This window comes from Salmo salar, chromosome 02 (assembly GCF_965601325.2).
Source record: "Salmo salar chromosome 02, fSalSal1, whole genome shotgun sequence".
Taxonomy (NCBI): domain Eukaryota; kingdom Metazoa; phylum Chordata; class Actinopteri; order Salmoniformes; family Salmonidae; genus Salmo; species Salmo salar.
In genome coordinates, this window is record NC_138292.1 from 16,622,494 (window position 1) to 16,644,901 (window position 22,408).

At 38.7% G+C, this 22,408-nt stretch overlaps 1 protein-coding gene and 6 non-coding genes across 7 annotated transcripts in view; 1 reads left to right on the top strand and 6 right to left on the bottom strand.

Moving 5' to 3' along the window:
- Window positions 1-1,773: 1,773 nt before the first annotated feature.
- trnat-ugu (transfer RNA threonine (anticodon UGU)) lies at window positions 1,774-1,846 on the bottom strand. Its single transcript has one exon. It is a non-coding gene; the product is annotated as a tRNA-Thr (tRNA).
- A 2,097-nt stretch (window positions 1,847-3,943) lies between these two features.
- Window positions 3,944-4,016, bottom strand: trnat-ugu (transfer RNA threonine (anticodon UGU)). Its single transcript has one exon. It is a non-coding gene; the product is annotated as a tRNA-Thr (tRNA).
- Window positions 4,017-6,112: 2,096 nt separating this feature from the next.
- trnat-ugu (transfer RNA threonine (anticodon UGU)) lies at window positions 6,113-6,185 on the bottom strand. Its single transcript has one exon. It is a non-coding gene; the product is annotated as a tRNA-Thr (tRNA).
- A 2,092-nt stretch (window positions 6,186-8,277) lies between these two features.
- On the bottom strand, window positions 8,278-8,350 carry trnat-ugu (transfer RNA threonine (anticodon UGU)). The gene has a single exon. It is a non-coding gene; the product is annotated as a tRNA-Thr (tRNA).
- A 2,098-nt stretch (window positions 8,351-10,448) lies between these two features.
- On the bottom strand, window positions 10,449-10,521 carry trnat-ugu (transfer RNA threonine (anticodon UGU)). Its single transcript has one exon. It is a non-coding gene; the product is annotated as a tRNA-Thr (tRNA).
- Window positions 10,522-12,614: 2,093 nt separating this feature from the next.
- trnat-ugu (transfer RNA threonine (anticodon UGU)) lies at window positions 12,615-12,691 on the bottom strand. Its single transcript has one exon. It is a non-coding gene; the product is annotated as a tRNA-Thr (tRNA).
- Window positions 12,692-21,262: 8,571 nt separating this feature from the next.
- The window catches only part of LOC106576092 (protein FAM171A1), a 35,353-nt gene continuing 34,207 nt past the window's right edge, over window positions 21,263-22,408 (top strand). The window contains exon 1 of the mRNA XM_045698448.2: window positions 21,263-21,603. Within this exon, the coding sequence (XP_045554404.1) occupies window positions 21,492-21,603 (112 nt within the window). The 5' untranslated portion in view covers window positions 21,263-21,491. The remainder of the gene's footprint in view (window positions 21,604-22,408) is intronic.

The window sequence follows — 22,408 nt, forward strand, 5'->3', positions numbered from 1 at the left end:
TTGTATTTATTTTACGTCCCACCCTCCAGCTACCCTCAACCACTCCCACCAATCTCTGAAAACCATCCCATTTTATAATGGTACACTTATCATAGTTCAGTTGTATTCCAGAGAGGTTAGAGAAATTATCTAGATTGTCTATGGGATCAAAACAGTGGATTTAAAAGAAAGCATGAGTCCTCAGTGTACAATGACACCTTGGTTTTTAAGCCTCAGATTTCTATCCCCTTGATATTATTGTTGGATCTGATTTTAATAGCTATCATTTTATTTTGATGGCCATAATAAATAGATATGTCGATAGTGGACAACCTTGTTTCACTCCTCTTGACAGTAATACCCTCTTCCGACAACATCCGGTGAAATTGGAGAGCGCCAAATTCAAATGACAAAGTCATAATATTAAACATTCATGAACATACAAGTGTCTTATATCATTTAAAAGCTTAACTTCCTGTTAATCCAACTGCATTGTCGGATTTCAAAAAGGCTTTATGGCAAAAGCATACCATGTGATTATCTGATGACAGCTCCCCACATTAAAAAATATTTTTTCAACCAGCATAGGCTTCACAAAATCACAAATAGCGATTAAATAAATCACTTACCTTTGAAGATCTTCCTCTGTTTGCAATCCCAAGGGTCCCAGCTACGCAATGAATGTTCGTTTTGTTTGATAAAGTCCTTCTTTATATCCAAAAAAGTCAGTTGAGTTGGCGCCATTGAGTTCAGTAATCCACTCCTTCAACATGCATACAAAGGAATCCAAAAGCTACCGGTAAACTTCGTCCAAAAAAGTCAAACAATGTTTCTACTCAATCCTCAGGTACCCTACTATGTAAATAAATTATAATATTTCAGATGGAAAGAACGGTGTTCAATAGGAAAGGAAAATAACGAAGAGCGCGCCCTCATTCACGTGCGCCACAAAAGCCTACTTTTCCTGTTGAGCTCCCTTAGAAAAAACTACTATTACTTGTTTGTTTTTCAAGAAACAAGCCTGAAACCCTGTATAAAGACTGTTGACATCTAGTGGAATCCATAGGTACTACAATATGGGAATAATTTTTATATGTAGGCCCATAGACTTGCATTGGAAAGGCCTGTTACCGCCCACCAAAAATATTTCTGGATGGATTTTCCTCGGGTTTTTGCCTTCCATATAAATTCTGTTATACTCACAGACATTATTTTAACAGTTTAGAAACTTCAAATTGTTTTCTATCAAATTCTACCAATTATATCCATTTCCTAGCTTCTGGGCCTGAGTAACAGGCAGTTTGCTTTGGGCACATCAGTCAGGCAGAAATTCAGGATACTGACCCCTAACTCTAAGTTTTAATACTTTCTCAGAAGTAGACATTATTTACCATACTGAACAAAAAATATATACGCAACACGCAACAACTGAAAAGGTTTTACTGAGTTACAGTTAATATAAGGAAAAGTCCAAGTTAATGTTGTTATTCTTTCAACATGCATCACTGGTTTACATGACCTCTGCTACTCCTGTCTCTAGTTTCAGCCCTTTTTTAATCATGATGGGCGGCCAAGGACAGAATCGGCAAAGGTGGAATGGTATCATCAGTTTGTTTGGCAATGTCTCTTACAGTAGTAATACAGGGAGAATTATTTTTGCAGGGCGATATATTGTCAGTTTATTGTCACATTTTGAACTTTGTGCTGTATAGAGCGAGAGAAATGGTAACTCCCACCCTGTGCAGCACTGTGTAAAGTTTCAGATGAATGTCACAGAGGGTAGAGTCAAAATCAAGGCCCCAGTGAGAATCGAACTCACGATCCCTGGTTTACAAGACCAGTGCCCTAACCCCTGAGCTATGGAGCCATTCTTCAGAAAACTCATTTAATAGTCTCCTCTCCTCCTTTACTTGTCTCATATTCCTTCATGACCATCTATTTGTTATTTTTAGGGGTAGATCAGCTTTAATATTGCAGATAGAATGTGGGTATCTTCAATGTAATGTCTGCATTATTTCCAATCCCTCATAAAACATTTTTACAAACATTTTATTTTAGTATTTTCCCATAACCCTACCACCCCTCCCTAATTTGAGAAAATTAATGGACAACAATACTTAGGCTTCTACTTCTAGCTTATACATACTATACACATATTATGGACACAGTATATGTTACATTAGTCATATATTTGTATTTATTTTACGTCCCACCCTTCAGCTACCCTCAACCACTCCCACCAATCTCTGAAAACCATCCCATTTTATAATGGTACACTTATCATAGTTCAGTTGTATTCCAGAGAGGTTAGAGAAATTATCTAGATTGTCTATGGGATCAAAACAGTGGATTTAAAAGAAAGCATGAGTCCTCAGTGTACAATGACACCTTGGTTTTTAAGCCTCAGATTTCTATCCCCTTGATATTATTGTTGGATCTGATTTTAATAGCTATCATTTTATTTTGATGGCCATAATAAATAGATATGTCGATAGTGGACAACCTTGTTTCACTCCTCTTGACAGTAATACCCTCTTCCGACAACATCCGGTGAAATTGGAGAGCGCCAAATTCAAATGACAAAGTCATAATATTAAACATTCATGAACATACAAGTGTCTTATATCATTTAAAAGCTTAACTTCCTGTTAATCCAACTGCATTGTCGGATTTCAAAAAGGCTTTATGGCAAAAGCATACCATGTGATTATCTGATGACATCTCCCCACATTAAAAAATATTTTTTCAACCAGCATAGGCTTCACAAAATCACAAATAGCGATTAAATAAATCACTTACCTTTGAAGATCTTCCTCTGTTTGCAATCCCAAGGGTCCCAGCTACGCAATGAATGTTCGTTTTGTTTGATAAAGTCCTTCTTTATATCCAAAAAAGTCAGTTGAGTTGGCGCCATTGAGTTCAGTAATCCACTCCTTCAACATGCATACAAAGGAATCCAAAAGCTACCGGTAAACTTCGTCCAAAAAAGTCAAACAATGTTTCTACTCAATCCTCAGGTACCCTACTATGTAAATAAATTATAATATTTCAGATGGAAAGAACGGTGTTCAATAGGAAAGGAAAATAACGAAGAGCGCGCCCTCATTCACGTGCGCCACAAAAGCCTACTTTTCCTGTTGAGCTCCCTTGGAAAAAACTACTATTACTTGTTTGTTTTTCAAGAAACAAGCCTGAAACCCTGTATAAAGACTGTTGACATCTAGTGGAATCCATAGGTACTACAATATGGGAATAATTTTTATATGTAGGCCCATAGACTTGCATTGGAAAGGCCTGTTACCGCCCACCAAAAATATTTCTGGATGGATTTTCCTCGGGTTTTTGCCTTCCATATAAATTCTGTTATACTCACAGACATTATTTTAACAGTTTAGAAACTTCAAATTGTTTTCTATCAAATTCTACCAATTATATCCATTTCCTAGCTTCTGGGCCTGAGTAACAGGCAGTTTGCTTTGGGCACATCAGTCAGGCAGAAATTCAGGATACTGACCCCTAACTCTAAGTTTTAATACTTTCTCAGAAGTAGACATTATTTACCATACTGAACAAAAAATATATACGCAACACGCAACAACTGAAAAGGTTTTACTGAGTTACAGTTAATATAAGGACAAGTCCAAGTTAATGTTGTTATTCTTTCAACATGCATCACTGGTTTACATGACCTCTGCTACTCCTGTCTCTAGTTTCAGCCCTTTTTTAATCATGATGGGCGGCCAAGGACAGAATCGGCAAAGGTGGAATGGTATCATCAGTTTGTTTGGCAATGTCTCTTACAGTAGTAATACAGGGAGAATTATTTTTGCAGGGCGATATATTGTCAGTTTATTGTCACATTTTGAACTTTGTGCTGTATAGAGCGAGAGAAATGGTAACTCCCACCCTGTGCAGCACTGTGTAAAGTTTCAGATGAATGTCACAGAGGGTAGAGTCAAAATCAAGGCCCCAGTGAGAATCGAACTCACGATCCCTGGTTTACAAGACCAGTGCCCTAACCCCTGAGCTATGGAGCCATTCTTCAGAAAACTCATTTAATAGTCTCCTCTCCTCCTTTACTTGTCTCATATTCCTTCATGACCATCTATTTGTTATTTTTAGGGGTAGATCAGCTTTAATATTGCAGATAGAATGTGGGTATCTTCAATGTAATGTCTGCATTATTTCCAATCCCTCATAAAACATTTTTACAAACATTTTATTTTAGTATTTTCCCATAACCCTACCACCCCTCCCTAATTTGAGAAAATTAATGGACAACAATACTTAGGCTTCTACTTCTAGCTTATACATACTATACACATATTATGGACACAGTATATGTTACATTAGTCATATATTTGTATTTATTTTACGTCCCACCCTTCAGCTACCCTCAACCACTCCCACCAATCTCTGAAAACCATCCCATTTTATAATGGTACACTTATCATAGTTCAGTTGTATTCCAGAGAGGTTAGAGAAATGATCTAGATTGTCTATGGGATCAAAACAGTGGATTTAAAAGAAAGCATGAGTCCTCAGTGTACAATGACACCTTGGTTTTTAAGCCTCAGATTTCTATCCCCTTGATATTATTGTTGGATCTGATTTTAATAGCTATCATTTTATTTTGATGGCCATAATAAATAGATATGTCGATAGTGGACAACCTTGTTTCACTCCTCTTGACAGTAATACCCTCTTCCGACAACATCCGGTGAAATTGGAGAGCGCCAAATTCAAATGACAAAGTCATAATATTAAACATTCATGAACATACAAGTGTCTTATATCATTTAAAAGCTTAACTTCCTGTTAATCCAACTGCATTGTCGGATTTCAAAAAGGCTTTATGGCAAAAGCATACCATGTGATTATCTGATGACAGCTCCCCACATCAAAAATATTTTTTCAACCAGCATAGGCTTCACAAAATCACAAATAGCGATTAAATAAATCACTTACCTTTGAAGATCTTCCTCTGTTTGCAATCCCAAGGGTCCCAGCTACGCAATGAATGTTTGTTTTGTTTGATAAAGTCCTTCTTTATATCCAAAAAAGTCAGTTGAGTTGGCGCCATTGATTTCAGTAATCCACTCCTTCAACATGCATACAAAGGAATCCAAAAGCTACCGGTAAACTTCGTCCAAACAAGTCAAACAATGTTTCTATTCAATCCTCAGGTACCCTACTATGTAAATAAACTATAATATTTCAGACGGAAAGAACGGTGTTCAATAGGAAAGGAAAATAACGAAGAGCGCGCCCTCATTCACGTGCGCCACAAAAGCCTACTTTTCCTGTTGAGCTCCCTTGGAAAAAACTACTATTACTTGTTTGTTTTTCAAGAAACAAGCCTGAAACCCTGTATAAAGACTGTTGACATCTAGTGGAATCCATAGGTACTACAATATGGGAAGAATTTTTATATGTAGGCCCATAGACTTGCATTGGAAAGGCCTGTTACCGCCCACCAAAAATATTTCTGGATGGATTTTCCTCGGGTTTTTGCCTTCCATATAAATTCTGTTATACTCACAGACATTATTTTAACAGTTTAGAAACTTCAAATTGTTTTCTATCAAATTCTACCAATTATATCCATTTCCTAGCTTCTGGGCCTGAGTAACAGGCAGTTTGCTTTGGGCACATCAGTCAGGCAGAAATTCAGGATACTGCCCCCTAGCTCTAAGTTTGAATACTTTCTCAGAAGTAGACATTATTTACCATACTGAACAAAAAATATATACGCAACACGCAACAACTGAAAAGGTTTTACTGAGTTACAGTTAATATAAGGAAAAGTCCAAGTTAATGTTGTTATTCTTTCAACATGCATCACTGGTTTACATGACCTCTGCTACTCCTGTCTCTAGTTTCAGCCCTTTTTTAATCATGATGGGCGGCCAAGGACAGAATCGGCAAAGGTGGAATGGTATCGTCAGTTTGTTTGGCAATGTCTCTTACAGCAGTAACACAGGGAGAATTATTTTTGCAGGGCGATATATTGTCAGTTTATTGTCACATTTTGAACTTTCTGCTGTATAGAGCGAGAGAAATGGTAACTCCCACCCTGTGCAGCACTGTGTAAAGTTTCAGATGAATGTCACAGAGGGTAGAGTCAAAATCAAGGCCCCAGTGAGAATCGAACTCACGACCCCTGGTTTACAAGACCAGTGCTCTAACCCCTGAGCTATGGAGCCATTCTTAAGAAAACTAATTTAATAGTCTCCTCTCTTCCTTTACTTGTCTCCTTTCCTTCATGACCATCTATTTGTTATTTTTAGGGGTAGATAAGCTTTAATATTGCAGATAGAATGTGGGTATCTTCAATGTAATGTCTGCATTATTTCCAATCCCTCATAAAACATTTTTACAAACATTTTATTTTATTATTTTCCCATAACCCTACCACCCCTCCCTAATTTGAGAAAATTAATGGACAACAATACTTAGGCTTCTACTTCTAGCTTATACATACTATACACATATTATGGACACAGTATATTTTACATTAGTCATATATTTGTATTTATTTTACGTCCCACCCTTCAGCTACCCTCAACCACTCCCACCAATCTCTGAAAACCATCCCATTTTATAATGGTACACTTATCATAGTTCAGTTGTATTCCAGAGAGGTTAGAGAAATGATCTAGATTGTCTATGGGATCAAAACAGTGGATTTAAAAGAAAGCATGAGTCCTCAGTGTACAATGACACCTTGGTTTTTAAGCCTCAGATTTCTATCCCCTTGATATTATTGTTGGATCTGATTTTAATAGCTATAATTTTATTTTGATGGCCATAATAAATAGATATGTCGATAGTGGACAACCTTGTTTCACTCCTCTTGACAGTAATACCCTCTTCCGACAACATCCGGTGAAATTGGAGAGCGCCAAATTCAAATGACAAAGTCATAATATTAAACATTCATGAACATACAAGTGTCTTATATCATTTAAAAGCTTAACTTCCTGTTAATCCAACTGCATTGTCGGATTTCAAAAAGGCTTTATGGCAAAAGCATACCATGTGATTATCTGATGACAGCTCCCCACATCAAAAATATTTTTTCAACCAGCATAGGCTTCACAAAATCACAAATAGCGTTAAATAAATCACTTACCTTTGAAGATCTTCCTCTGTTTGCAATCCCAAGGGTCCCAGCTACGCAATGAATGTTCGTTTTGTTTGATAAAGTCCTTCTTTATATCCAAAAAACTCAGTTGAGTTGGCGCCATTGATTTCAGTAATCCAATCCTTCAACATGCATACAAAGGAATCCAAAAGCTACCGGTAAACTTCGTCCAAACAAGTCAAACAATGTTTCTATTCCATCCTCAGGTACCCTACTATGTAAATAAACTATAATATTTCAGACGGAAAGAACGGTGTTCAATAGGAAAGGAAAATAACGAAGAGCGCGCCCTCATTCACGTGCGCCACAAAAGCCTACTTTTCCTGTTGAGCTCCCTTGGAAAAAACTACTATTACTTGTTTGTTTTTCAAGAAACAAGCCTGAAACCCTGTATAAAGACTGTTGACATCTAGTGGAATCCATAGGTACTACAATATGGGAAGAATTTTTATAAGTAGGCCCATAGACTTGCATTGGAAAGGCCTGTTACCGCCAACCAAAAATATTTCTGGATGGATTTTCCTCGGGTTTTTGCCTTCCATATAAATTCTGTTATACTCACAGACATTATTTTAACAGTTTAGAAACTTCAAATTGTTTTCTATCAAATTCTACCAATTATATCCATTTCCTAGCTTCTGGGCCTGAGTAACAGGCAGTTTGCTTTGGGCACATCAGTCAGGCAGAAATTCAGGATACTGCCCCCTAGCTCTAAGTTTTAATACTTTCTCAGAAGTAGACAGTATTTACCATACTGAACAAAAAATATATACGCAACACGCAACAACTGAAAAGGTTTTACTGAGTTACAGTTAATATAAGGAAAAGTCCAAGTTAATGTTGTTATTCTTTCAACATGCATCACTGGTTTACATGACCTCTGCTACTCCTGTCTCTAGTTTCAGCCCTTTTTTAATCATGATGTGCGGCCAAGGACAGAATCGGCAAAGGTGGAATGGTATCGTCAGTTTGTTTGGCAATGTCTCTTACAGTAGTAATACAGGGAGAATTATTTTTGCAGGGCGATATTGTCAGTTTGTTGTCACATTTTGAACTTTCTGCTGTATAGAGCGAGAGAAATGGTAACTCCCAACCTGTGCAGCACTGTGTAAAGTTTCAGATGAATGTCACAGAGGGTAGAGTCAAAATCAAGGCCCCAGTGAGAATCAAACTCACGATCCCTGGTTTACAAGACCAGTGCCCTAACCCCTGAGCTATGGAGCCATTCTTCAGAAAACTCATTTAATAGTCTCCTCTCCTCCTTTACTTGTCTCATATTCCTTCATGACCATCTATTTGTTATTTTTAGGGGTAGATCAGCTTTAATATTGCAGATAGAATGTGGGTATCTTCAATGTAATGTCTGCATTATTTCCAATCCCTCATAAAACATTTTTACAAACATTTTATTTTAGTATTTTCCCATAACCCTACCACCCCTCCCTAATTTGAGAAAATTAATGGACAACAATACTTAGGCTTCTACTTCTAGCTTATACATACTATACACATATTATGGACACAGTATATTTTACATTAGTCATATATTTGTATTTATTTTACATCCCACCCTTCAGCTACCCTCAACCACTCCCACCAATCTCTGAAAACCATCCCATTTTATAATGGTACACTTATCATAGTTCAGTTGTATTCCAGAGAGGTTATAGAAATTATCTAGATTGTCTATGGGATCAAAACAGTGGATTTAAAAGAAAGCATGAGTCCTCAGTGTACAATGACACCGTGGTTTTTAAGCCTCAGATTTCTATCCCCTTGATATTATTGTTGGATCTGATTTGAATAGCTATCATTTTATTTTGATGGCCATAATAAATAGATATGTCGATAGTGGACAACCTTGTTTCACTCCTCTTGACAGTAATACCCTCTTCCGACAACATCCGGTGAAATTGGAGAGCGCCAAATTCAAATGACAAAGTCATAATATTAAACATTCATGAACATACAAGTGTCTTATATCATTTAAAAGCTTAACTTCCTGTTAATCCAACTGCGTTGTCGGATTTCAAAAAGGCTTTATGGCAAAAGCATACCATGTGATTATCTGATGACAGCTCCCCACATCAAAAATATTTTTTCAACCAGCATAGGCTTCACAAAATCACAAATAGCGATTAAATAAATCACTTACCTTTGAAGATCTTCCTCTGTTTGCAATCCCAAGGGTCCCAGCTACGCAATGAATGTTCGTTTTGTTTGATAAAGTCCTTCTTTATATCCAAAAAAGTCAGTTGAGTTGGCGCCATTGAATTCAGTAATCCACTCCTTCAACATGCATACAAAGGAATCCAAAAGCTACCGGTAAACTTCGTCCAAACAAGTCAAACAATGTTTCTATTCAATCCTCAGGTACCCTAATATGTAAATAAACTATAATATTTCAGACGGAAAGAACGGTGTTCAATAGGAAAGGAAAACAACGAAGAGCACACCCTCATTCACGTCCGCCACAAAAGCCTACTTTTCCTGTTGAGCTCCCTTGGAAAAAACTACTATTACTTGTTTGTTTTTTAAGAAACAAGCCTGAAACCCTGTATAGAGACTGTTGACATCTAGTGGAATCCATAGGTACTACCATATGGGAAGAATTTTTAGATGTAGGCCCATAGACTTGCATTGGAAAGGCCTGTTACCGCCCCCAAAAATATTTCAGGATGGATTTTCCTCTGGTTTTTGCCTTCCATATAAATTCTGTTATACTCACAGACATTATTTTAACAGTTTAGAAACTTCAAATTGTTTTCTATCAAATTCTACCAATTATATCCATTTCCTAGCTTCTGGGCCTGAGTAACAGGCAGTTTGCTTTGGGCACATCAGTCAGGCAGAAATTCAGGATACTGCCCCCTAGCTCTAAGAAGTTTTAATACTTTCTCAGAAGTAGACATTATTTACCATACTGAACAAAAAATATATACGCAACACGCAACAACTGAAAAGGTTTTACTGAGTTACAGTTAATATAAGTAAAAGTCCAAGTTAATGTTGTTATTCTTTCAACATGCATCACTGGTTTACATGACCTCTGCTACTCCTGTCTCTAGTTTCAGCCCTTTTTTAATCATGATGGGCGGCCAAGGACAGAATCGGCAAAGGTGGAATGGTATCGTCAGTTTGTTTGGCAATGTCTCTTACAGTAGTAATACAGGGAGAATTATTTTTGCAGGGCGATATATTGTCAGTTTATTGTCACATTTTGAACTTTCTGCTGTATAGAGCGAGAGAAATGGTAACTCCCACCCTGTGCAGCACTGTGTAAAGTTTCAGATGAATGTCACAGAGGGTAGAGTCAAAATCAAGGCCCCAGTGAGAATCGAACTCACGACCCCTGGTTTACAAGACCAGTGCTCTAACCCCTGAGCTATGGAGCCATTCTTCAGAAACCTCATTTAATAGTCTCCTCTCCTCCTTTACTTGTCTTCTTTCCTTCATGACCATCTATTTGTTATTTTTAGGGGTAGATCAGCTTTAATATTGCAGATAGAATGTGGGTATCTTCAATGTAATGTCTGCATTATTTCCAATCGCTCATAAAAAATGTTTACAAACATTTTATTTTATTATTTTCCCATAACCCTACCACCCCTCCCTAATTTGAGAAAATTAATGGACAACAATACTTAGGCTTCTACTTCTAGCTTATACATACTATACACATATTATGGACACAGTATATTTTACATTAGTCATATATTTGTATTTATTTTACATCCCACCCTTCAGCTACCCTCAACCACTCCCACCAATCTCTGAAAACCATCCCATTTTATAATGGTACACTTATCATAGTTCAGTTGTATTCCAGAGAGGTTAGAGAAATTATCTAGATTGTCTATGGGATCAAAACAGTGGATTTAAAAGAAAGCATGAGTCCTCAGTGTACAATGACACCTTGGTTTTTAAGCCTCAGATTTCTATCCCCTTGATATTATTGTTGGATCTGATTTTAATAGCTATCATTTTATTTTGATGGCCATAATAAATAGATATGTCGATAGTGGACAACCTTGTTTCACTCCTCTTGACAGTAATACCCTCTTCCGACAACATCCGGTGAAATTGGAGAGCGCCAAATTCAAATGACAAAGTCATAATATTAAACATTCATGAACATACAAGTGTCTTATATCATTTAAAAGCTTAACTTCCTGTTAATCCAACTGCGTTGTCGGATTTCAAAAAGGCTTTATGGCAAAAGCATACCATGTGATTATCTGATGACAGCTCCCCACATCAAAAATATTTTTTCAACCAGCATAGGCTTCACAAAATCACAAATAGCGATTAAATAAATCACTTACCTTTGAAGATCTTCCTCTGTTTGCAATCCCAAGGGTCCCAGCTACGCAATGAATGTTCGTTTTGTTTGATAAAGTCCTTCTTTATATCCAAAAAAGTCAGTTGAGTTGGCGCCATTGAATTCAGTAATCCACTCCTTCAACATGCATACAAAGGAATCCAAAAGCTACCGGTAAACTTCGTCCAAACAAGTCAAACAATGTTTCTATTCAATCCTCAGGTACCCTAATATGTAAATAAACTATAATATTTCAGACGGAAAGAACGGTGTTCAATAGGAAAGGAAAACAACGAAGAGCACACCCTCATTCACGTCCGCCACAAAAGCCTACTTTTCCTGTTGAGCTCCCTTGGAAAAAACTACTATTACTTGTTTGTTTTTTAAGAAACAAGCCTGAAACCCTGTATAGAGACTGTTGACATCTAGTGGAATCCATAGGTACTACCATATGGGAAGAATTTTTAGATGTAGGCCCATAGACTTGCATTGGAAAGGCCTGTTACCGCCCCCAAAAATATTTCAGGATGGATTTTCCTCTGGTTTTTGCCTGCCATATCAATTCTGTTATACTCACAGACATTATTTTAACAGTTTAGAAACTTCAAATTGTTTTCTATCAAATTCTACCAATTATATCCATTTCCTAGCTTCTGGGCCTGAGTAACAGGCAGTTTGCTTTGGGCACATCAGTCAGGCAGAAATTCAGGATACTGCCCCCTAGCTCTAAGAAGTTTTAATACTTTCTCAGAAGTAGACATTATTTACCATACTGAACAAAAAATATATACGCAACACGCAACAACTGAAAAGGTTTTACTGAGTTACAGTTAATATAAGGAAAAGTCCAAGTTAATGTTGTTATTCTTTCAACATGCATCACTGGTTTACATGACCTCTGCTACTCCTGTCTCTAGTTTCAGCCCTTTTTTAATCATGATGGGCGGCCAAGGACAGAATCGGCAAAGGTGGAATGGTATCGTCAGTTTGTTTGGCAATGTCTCTTACAGTAGTAATACAGGGAGAATTATTTTTGCAGGGCGATATATTGTCAGTTTATTGTCACATTTTGAACTTTCTGCTGTATAGAGCGAGAGAAATGGTAACTCCCACCCTGTGCAGCACTGTGTAAAGTTTCAGATGAATGTCACAGAGGGTAGAGTCAAAATCAAGGCCCCAGTGAGAATCGAACTCACGACCCCTGGTTTACAAGACCAGTGTTCTAACCCCTGAGCTATGGAGGAATTCTTCAGAAAACTCATTTAATAGTCTCCTCTCCTCCTTTACTTGTCTCCTTTCCTTCATGACCATCTATTTGTTATTTTTAGGGGTAGATCAGCTTTAATATTGCAGATAGAATGGTGGGTATCTTCAATGTAATGTCTGCATTATTTCCAATCCCTCATACATTTTTTTTACTAACATTTTATTTTATTATTTTCCCATAACCCTACCACCCCTCCCTAATTTGAGAAAATTAATGGACAACAATACTTAGGCTTCTACTTCTAGCTTATACATACTATACACATATTATGGACACAGTATATTTCACATTAGTCATATATTTGTATTTATTTTACGTCCCACCCTTCAGCTACCCTCAACCACTCCCACCAATCTCTGAAAACCATCCCATTTTATAATGGTACACTTATCATAGTTCAGTTGTATTCCAGAGAGGTTAGAGAAATTATCTAGATTGTCTATGGGATCAAAACAGTGGATTTAAAAGAAAGCATGAGTCCTCAGTGTACAATGACACCTTGGTTTTTAAGCCTCAGATTTCTATCCCCTTGATATTATTGTTGGATCTGATTTTAATAGCTATCATTTATTTTGATGGCCATAATAAATAGATATGTCGATAGTGGACAACCTTGTTTCACTCCTCTTGACAGTAATACCCTCTTCCGTCAACATCCGGTGAAATTGGAGAGCGCCAAATTCAAATGACAAAGTCATAATATTAAACATTCATGAACATACAAGTGTCTTATATCATTTAAAAGCTTAACTTCCTGTTAATCCAACTGCATTGTCGGATTTCAAAAAGGCTTTATGGCAAAAGCATACCATGTGATTATCTGATGACAGCTCCCCACATCAAAAATATTTTTTCAACCAGCATAGGCTTCACAAAATCACAAATAGCGATTCAATAAATCACTTACCTTTGAAGATCTTCCTCTGTTTGCAATCCCAAGGGTCCCAGCTACGCAATGAATGTTCGTTTTGTTTGATAAAGTCCTTCTTTATATCCAAAAAAGTCAGTTGAGTTGGCGCCATTGATTTCAGTAATCCACTCCTTCAACATGCATACAAAGGAATCCAAAAGCTACCGGTAAACTTCGTCCAAACAAGTCAAACAATGTTTCTATTCAATCCTCAGGTACCCTAATATGTAAATAAACTATAATATTTCAGACGGAAAGAACGGTGTTCAATAGGAAAGGAAAACAATGAAGAGCGCACCCTCATTCACGTGCGCCACAAAAGCCTACTTTTCCTGTTGAGCTCCCTTGGAAAAAACTACTATTACTTGTTTGTTTTTTAAGAAACAAGCCTGAAACCCTGTATAAAGACTGTTGACATCTAGTGGAATCCATAGGTACTACAATATGGGAAGAATTTTTATATGTAGGCCCATAGACTAGCATTGGAAAGGCCTGTTACCTCCCCCCAAAAATATTCTGGATGGATTTTCCTCGGGTTTTTGCCTGCCATATCAATTCTGTTATACTCACAGACATTATTTTAACAGTTTAGAAACTTCAATTTGTTTTCTATCAAATTCTACCAATTATATCAAATCAAATCAAATTTATTTTTATATAGCCCTTCGTACATCAGCTGATATTCTCAAAGTGCTGTACAGAAACCCAGCCTAAAACCCCAAACAGCAAGCAAAGCATGTGAAAGAAGCACGGTGGCTAGGAAAAACTCCCTAGGAAAAACTCCCTAGAAAGGCCAAAAACCTAGGAAGAAACCTAGAGAGGAACCAGGCTATGAGGGGTGGCCAGTCCTCTTCTGGCTGTGCAGGGTGGATATTATAACAGAACATGGTCAAAATGTTAAAATGTTAAAATGTTCATAAATGACCAGCATGGTCAAATAATAATAATCATAGTAGTTGTCGAGGGTGCAACAAGCACGTCCGATGAACAGGTCAGGGTTCCATAGCCGCAGGCAGAACAGTTGAAACTGGAGCAGCAGCACGGCCAGGTGGACTGGGGACAGCAAGGAGTCATCATACCAGGTAGTCCTGAGGCATGGTCCTAGGGCTCAGGTCCTCCGAGAGAAAGACAGAAAGAGAGAAAGAGAGAATTAGAGAGAGCATATTTAAATACACACAGGACACCGGATAAGACAAGAGAAATACTCCAGATGTAACAGACTGACCCTAGCCCCCCGACACATAAACTACTGCAGCATAAATACTGGAGGCTGAGACAGGAGGGATCAGAAGACACTGTGGCCCCATCCGATGATACCCCCGGACAGGGCCAAACAGGCAGGATATAACCCCACCCACTTTGCCAAAGCACAGCCCCCACACCACTAGAGGGATGTCTCCAACCACCAACTTACCGTCCTAAGACAAGGCCGAGTATAGCCCACAACGATCTCCGCCATTGCACAACCCAAGGGGGGGGGGGGGGATGTGCCAACCCAGACAGGAAGACCACGTCAGTGACTCAACCCACTCAAGTGACGCACCCCTCCCATGGACGGCATGGAAGAACACCAGTAGGCCAGAGACTCAGCCTCTGTAAAAGGGTTAGAGGCAGAGAATCCCAGTGGAAAGAGGGGAACCGGCAAGGCAGAGACAGCAAGGGCGGTTCGTTGCTCCAGCCTTTCCGTTCACCTTCACACTCCTGGGCCAGACTATACTTAATCATAGGACCTACTGAAGAGATAAGTCTTCAGTAAAGACTTAAAGGTTGAGACTGAGTCTGCGTCTCTCACATTGGTAGGCAGACCATTCCATAAAAATGGAGCTCTATAGGAGAAAGCCCTACCTCCAGCCGTTTGCTTAGAAATTCTAGGGACAATTAGGAGGCCTGCGTCTTGTGACCGTAGCGTACGTGTAGGTATGTACGGCAGGACCAAATCGGAAAGATAGGTAGGAGCAAGCCCATGTAATGCTTTGTAGGTTAGCAGTAAAACCTTGAAATCAGCCCTTGCCTTAACAGGAAGCCAGTGTAGGGAGGCTAACACTGGAGTAATATGATCAAATTTTTTGGTTCTATTCAGGATTCTAGCAGCCGTATTTAGCACTAACTGAAGTTTATTTAGTGCTTTATCCGGGTAGCCGGAAAGTAGAGCATTGCAGTAGTCCAGCCTAGAAGTAACAAAAGCATGGATTAATTTTTCTGCGTCATTTTTGGACAGAAAATTTCTGATTTTTGCAATGTTACGTAGATGGAAAAAAGCTGTCCTTGAAACAGTCTTGATATGTTCTTCAAAAGAGAGATCAGGGTCCAGAGTAACGCCGAGGTCCTTCACAGTTTTATTTGAGACGACTGTACAACCATCCAGATTAATTGTCAGATTCAACAGAAGATCTCTTTGTTTCTTGGGACCTAGAACAAGCATCTCCGTTTTGTCCGAGTTTAAAAGTAGAAAGTTTGCAGCCATCCACTTCTTTATGTCTGAAACACAGGCTTCTAGCGAGGGCAATTTTGGGGCTTCACCATGTTTCATTGAAATGTACAGCTGTGTGTCGTCCGCATAGCAGTGAAATTTAACATTATGTTTTCGAATGACATCCCCAAGAGGTAAAATATATAGTGAAAACAATAGTGGTCCTAAAACGGAACCTTGAGGAACACCGAAATTTACAATTGATTTGTCAGAGGACAAACCATTCACAGAGACAAACTGATATCTTTCCGACAGATAAGATCTAAACCAGGCCAGAACTTGACCATGTAGACCAATTTGGGTTTCCAATCTCTCCAAAAGAATGTGGTGATCGATGGTATCAAAAGCGGCACTAAGATCTAGGAGCACGAGGACAGATGCAGAGCCTCGGTCTGACGTCATTAAAAGGTCATTTACCACCTTCACAAGTGCAGTCTCAGTGCTATGATGGGGTCTAAAACCAGACTGAAGCGTTTCGTATACATTGTTTGTCTTCAGGAAGGCAGTCAGTTGCTGTGCAACAGCTTTTTCAAAAATTTTGGAATGGAAGATTCGATATAGGCCGATAGTTTTTTATAATTTCTGGATCAAGATTCGGCTTTTTCAAGAGAGGCTTTATTACTGCCACTTTTAGTGAGCTTGGTATTATGCATTTGGTATTATGCATTTCCTAGCTTCTGGGCCTGAGTAACAGGCAAACAGGCAGTTTGCTTTGGGCACATCAGTCAGACAGAAATTCAGGATACTGCCCCCTAGCTCTAAGAAGTTTTAATACTTTCTCAGAAGTAGACATTATTTACCATACTGAACAAAAATATATACGCAACACGCAACATCTGAAAACGTTTTACTGAGTTACAGTTAATATAAGTAAAAGTTCAAGTTAATGTTGTTATTCTTTCAACATGCATCACTGGTTTACATGACCTCTGCTACTCCTGTCTCTAGTTTCAGCCCTTTTTTAATCATGATGGGCGGCCAAGGACAGAATCGGCAAAGGTGGAATGGTATCGTCAGTTTGTTTGGCAATGTCTCTTACATTAGTAATACAGGGAGAATTATTTTTGCAGGGCGATATTATCAGTTTGTTGTCACATTTTGAACTTTGTGCTGTATAGTTCGAGAGAAATGGTAACTCCCACCCTGTGCAGCACTGTGTAAAGTTTCAGATGAATGTCACAGAGGGTAGAGTCAAAATCAAGGCCCCAGTGAGAATCAAACTCACGATCCTTGGTTTACAAGAGCAGTGCTCTAACCCCTGAGCTAACGTGGAATGGTATCGTCAGTTTGGCAATGTCTCTTACAGTAGTAATACAGGGAGAATTATTTTTGCAGGGCGATATTGTCAGTTTGTCACATTTTGAACTTTCTGCTGTATAGAGGGAGAGAAATGGTAACTCCCACCCTGTGCGCACTGTGTAAAGTTTCAGATGAATGTCACAGAGGGTAGAGTCAAAATCAAGACCCCAGTGAGAATCAAACAACTCCTGGTTTACAAGACCAGTGCTCTAACCACTGAGCTATGGAGCCATTCTTCAGAAAGCTCATTTAGTCTCCTCTCCTCCTTTCCTTGTCTCCTTTCCTTCATGACCATCTATTTGTTATTTTTAGGGGTAGATCAGCTTTAATATTGCAGATAGAATGTGTGTTTTTTTCAATGTAATGTCTGCATTATTTCCAATCCCTCATACATTTTTTTTACAACCATTTTATTTTATTATTTTCCCATAACCCTACCACCCCTCCCTAATTTGAGTAAATTAATGGACAACAATACTTAGGCTTCTACTTCAGCTTATACATAAACATATTACGGACACAGTATATTTTACATTAGTCATATTTTTTGTTATTTTACATCCCACCCTTCAGCTACCCTCAACCCCTCCCACCAATCTCTGAAAACCATCCCATTATCTTCTTGTTAGCTGCATGTGTGACATAACTCCACCAATTGTATTTATGATATCCTTCAATTAGTTTTTTTCAATTGTTTAAGCACAATTCTGAAAACAGGGCTCGGTTTGTCAAAACACTACACACAATAAGCACAACCCTACACCAAAGTAGCAGAACACTTCAGATCTTTTGCAAAATGGAACACTTGTCAAAACTATACAGGACTTCATAAAAACAATATTTTGTTACCATACGAAACACACACGTTTCATATGACTTCAATCTTTTTGAACCAGTTACACACTGCTGTTGCTAACCTAAAACACTTTTAGTAAGTCAAATTGTCAGTGATTAGAGTATTGTAAATGAAGTACACAGAGAAAGTGCAACTATAGAAACACTACACAAGACCAATGCTGCAGACTGAGGAAAATATCATTTATTTCTCTCCATATACCCAAATCAGTCAACATGGAGAATCACAACAAAACATGTCCCAGTTTTCATGCTACTACAGTAGTGTGCATAACACTGTTAGCTCAGCAAACAGACAAACGTAAAATACTGTATCCAGTACAGGTTACAATTACAGTAAATAACAACAAACATAAAAAATAATCTGAAAAAAACTGACAATATTGTACAGAAATTACTACAGTAAACATACTATATATTATCTCGTCGCCTAGCTTGATCTGGCCAGAGAATTTCAGCAACATTTACATTTAAGTCATTTAGCAGACGCTCTTATCCAGAGCGACTTACAAATTGACCAGTGCTCTAACCACTGAGCTATGGAGCAACGTCACAAGCAATATCGTCATTAGCAAGACAACGCGGGAAGAACCGTCTTGAATGTCGAATCCATCCTTGCACAGCTGCGGCGTCGCCTTGGTCACAGGCATCCTCCATGGCCTGAATGAGGGGTACCTGAGCCTGGGGCTGGAGATCGTAAACCTTCCACCGCCATGCAGAGAAAAACTCTTCGATAGGGTTTAGAAATAGAGAGTATGGTGGAAGGTATAGTACTGTCAACGGTGGATGGTGTTGAAACCAGTTCTGGACCAAAGCAGAGCGGTGGAATGACACATTGTCCCAGATGACAGTGTATTGCATCTGGTGCATTTCATTACCTGCTGTGACGATGTGGTGCAATCGGTCCAAAAATGCGAGAATGTGAGGTGTGTTGTAAGGGCCCATTTTGGCATGACGGAGGAGAACCCCATGCTGTGAAATGGCAGCGCAAAAGGTGATGTTACCCCCACGTTGCCCTGGGACATTGATTATAGCCCTGTATTTCTGCCTCTCCTTCTTGATTTTGTGAGGTTGAACCCTGCCTCATCAATATATATGAATTCATGCAGGATTTCCTCAGCATCCATCTGCAAAACTCCCTGAAATACAATGAAAGACAAGATTGTGTAGTTCAGGATAGGTCTAGTATACAGTCAATGTAAAAAAGTAATGTGTGCGGTATGCAACATCACAGTGCTAAAGTGAACAATACAAACCTCCACATACTCATGCCACAGCCGTTTGACCCTCTGAATTCCGCTCAAAAGGCACTCGATAAAGTTGTTTCATTTGAACCTGATGTCTTTTCAGGATGCGTGCCAGTGTTGACTGAGAGACCTGATGGACATTATTGAAAATGGCATGGTCACCGATAATGTTGGCTTGTAGTTCTGAGCCTGATAGCATTATTGGCCAAAACCATGTTTATTATCTCTCCCTCTTGTTCCTGCGTGAATATGGGCCCCCTTCCTCCTTGTCGTTCCCAACCCTCAATCCTATGTAGAGAATACTACATGTAACTTACTGTACAATGTCACAGGAAGGGGTATCACGAGTGCTGATATGGTGCATACAATAAGCGGCTGATTACTGTAACTGTAGACAGATCTTTTACCCGTTTTCCTGTCGAAAAGTCCTTATGACAGATGCCACTGTATATCTACTAAGATTTGGCTGAACTCGCAGTCCAGCCTCCCTCAGCGTCAATCCGTGGTTCACAACATGGTCCACTAGTGTTGCACGAATGTCATTTGATAAGTTTGGTCCTCTTCTTTGTGCACGTTCTCCTCCTGCTGCTTCAGGTCTTCCTCGACCTCTGGCTCGGCCTCTTCCTCTACCTCCTCCTTCTTCTTCTTCTTCTTCTCCTTCTCCTTGTACTCCTCCTCTCACCCTCACTCTTCTTCTGACTCCTTCCATTTTGGTTGAAGGCAGGTGAACCTACCTGCTGCATTTTTATAGTGCTTAAACCTGATTGGTGTGTCTACAATTTAGCAATCATGTGTTTGTGCACCTGATGGCTGTGTTTAACAGATTGGCTCATAGGTGTGGTAATTGGACAGTCAGTGCTTTGGAATTGCATGGAAGTGACATCATGATATACTTCTGTGTCTGATGTAAACAAGTGTGTTTAGTGTTTTGCAAATCACTGTGTGTAATATTTTGCAAATAGTGTGAAGCTGACAATGTGCTTACAGTTGTGCAAATCTAGCCTTGTGTTTTGCTCCTTGAGTGTAAGGTTTTGCTAATTGTGGGAAAAGTTACATTTTAGTGTGTAAGCAATCGTAAAAAACTGTAAACAATTTGTAAAAAAAGAAAAATCCCCAAATAATCTTTTTTTTTTTATCAATTAGTATATTTGACTTCAGCTGTAATATTTGTTTATTATTTTCTGGTGGATTAAACTGAAATTGCAACCAGCGTTCTATTGCTTAAAACAGTGATATTTTATTAAAGTAATGTCAATAAATGATGGCTAATAAGCATTAATGGGCAGTCACTACCATCATTGGACTTGTATTAATTGTTTTATTCTGTGTTATTACAACATTCAACCCATATAATGCATAGTGAATTTCATGTTTGAAAAAATTATCGAAATCGTAATCGAAAAACGTGATGTATTAATAATCGAACTGAAACCGAACCGACCTCAAAAAGCAGTAATTGCTCAGTGCTAGTGGACAGTATAGTTTTTAGTAGCAAGTAGGAATTACATCTCTGGTTAAATGGCGTTTTTTTATCAGTATTGTTTCAGATCAAAAATGTTTGGGCGAGTTATTATAGTTAATTAAAAACAAATACAGACTATCATCATAAAGCTGTCAACTCTTCAACATGTGTTATTAACTTGCGGTTTTCAGACAACCACTTCAGTGAGTCGCCTGAAGATGGCGGTCAAACCCCACACATGATTCTGCTAGGCGCCTGTTGGGGGAGCGTCTGGTGTTGGAATAGTTAACGTGGGGCCGTCCTGGCTTTAGTGACTTTCTTTCTTTTTTAAGAAAAAAAAGAACCGACCGAGCAGCAAGAGGGGTGGGTTGCAGAACTGAACAGGACATACTGAAGGGGAAAATAGAGGGAACGCTAATGCTACAAAATATGGAGTCTTGCCGGATGTACATGTGTGTGTTTTACAATACATTGATGTAGCCAGCCAATATTTTATATTTATTTGAACTATTTTTTTTGTGTGTGACATCTGCAATGATGAGGGTCGGGGTTTTGAGCAGGACCGCAGCGATAGTTCTCTGTCTTTTGGGATGCAATGTGTGGGAAGCGGTAACCAAAACCCTGCAAGATGACAACGCTCTAAACGGTAGGTAGCTGATACAAATGGTTCATTTTATTCAAAGTACTTGTGAGATGTTATGCCCAATATGTTCGTCTTGCTAGCTAGCTACTTCTATAGCTAGCGGTAATTTGGCGTTGTTGGCTTATTATGTGCTAACTTTAGATAGTTATCTAGCAACGTTAGTTAGCTTTTCAATTGGCTAGTTATATAACGTTAACGTTAATTTGGCAGGCTTTTTCAGCCACGAAACTATACATCCGTTATCTCTCTGTGGTTGTTCATGTTTCATTTAGCCAAGGTATTATATCATTTGAATGGTTTGAAGTGCTTCTGTGTCTCACAACGTGTCCTCAACTGAAACAAAAACACCTCACCATCTTACCTAGCTAGATAGTTAGACCTAGCTGATATTGCATGTTGATGGCAAGAGGCTAGCTAACGTTAGCTAGTTAGCTACTGTAGCTAACGTTAGTTGATGCTAAGTTCTTCTGCAGCCTCTCAATTGTAATGGGTAATTTTGGTGCAAGCCTTAGCTAAAACATGTTTTACTTGTCCTTATTCAGATGAGGTGGAAACGTAATTTGAGCATGTTTTTTTGATGAAATGTATCATTGTGTAATGGATTGTTTTCAGACCAGCAGTATTCCACGAGAGAGATAACGTTCATGCATTTTGTGTATGAATTTGACCACGTATGCAGTAGATTCCTCCAGACATGATTATAAGCTAGATGCTGCAGATGTAAGTGGGAGGAGGAATCTCACACACACCACCATCTCTCATAAATGAGTGAAAGGCAGTATATGACAGGTGGCTTTTGCTTCACTGC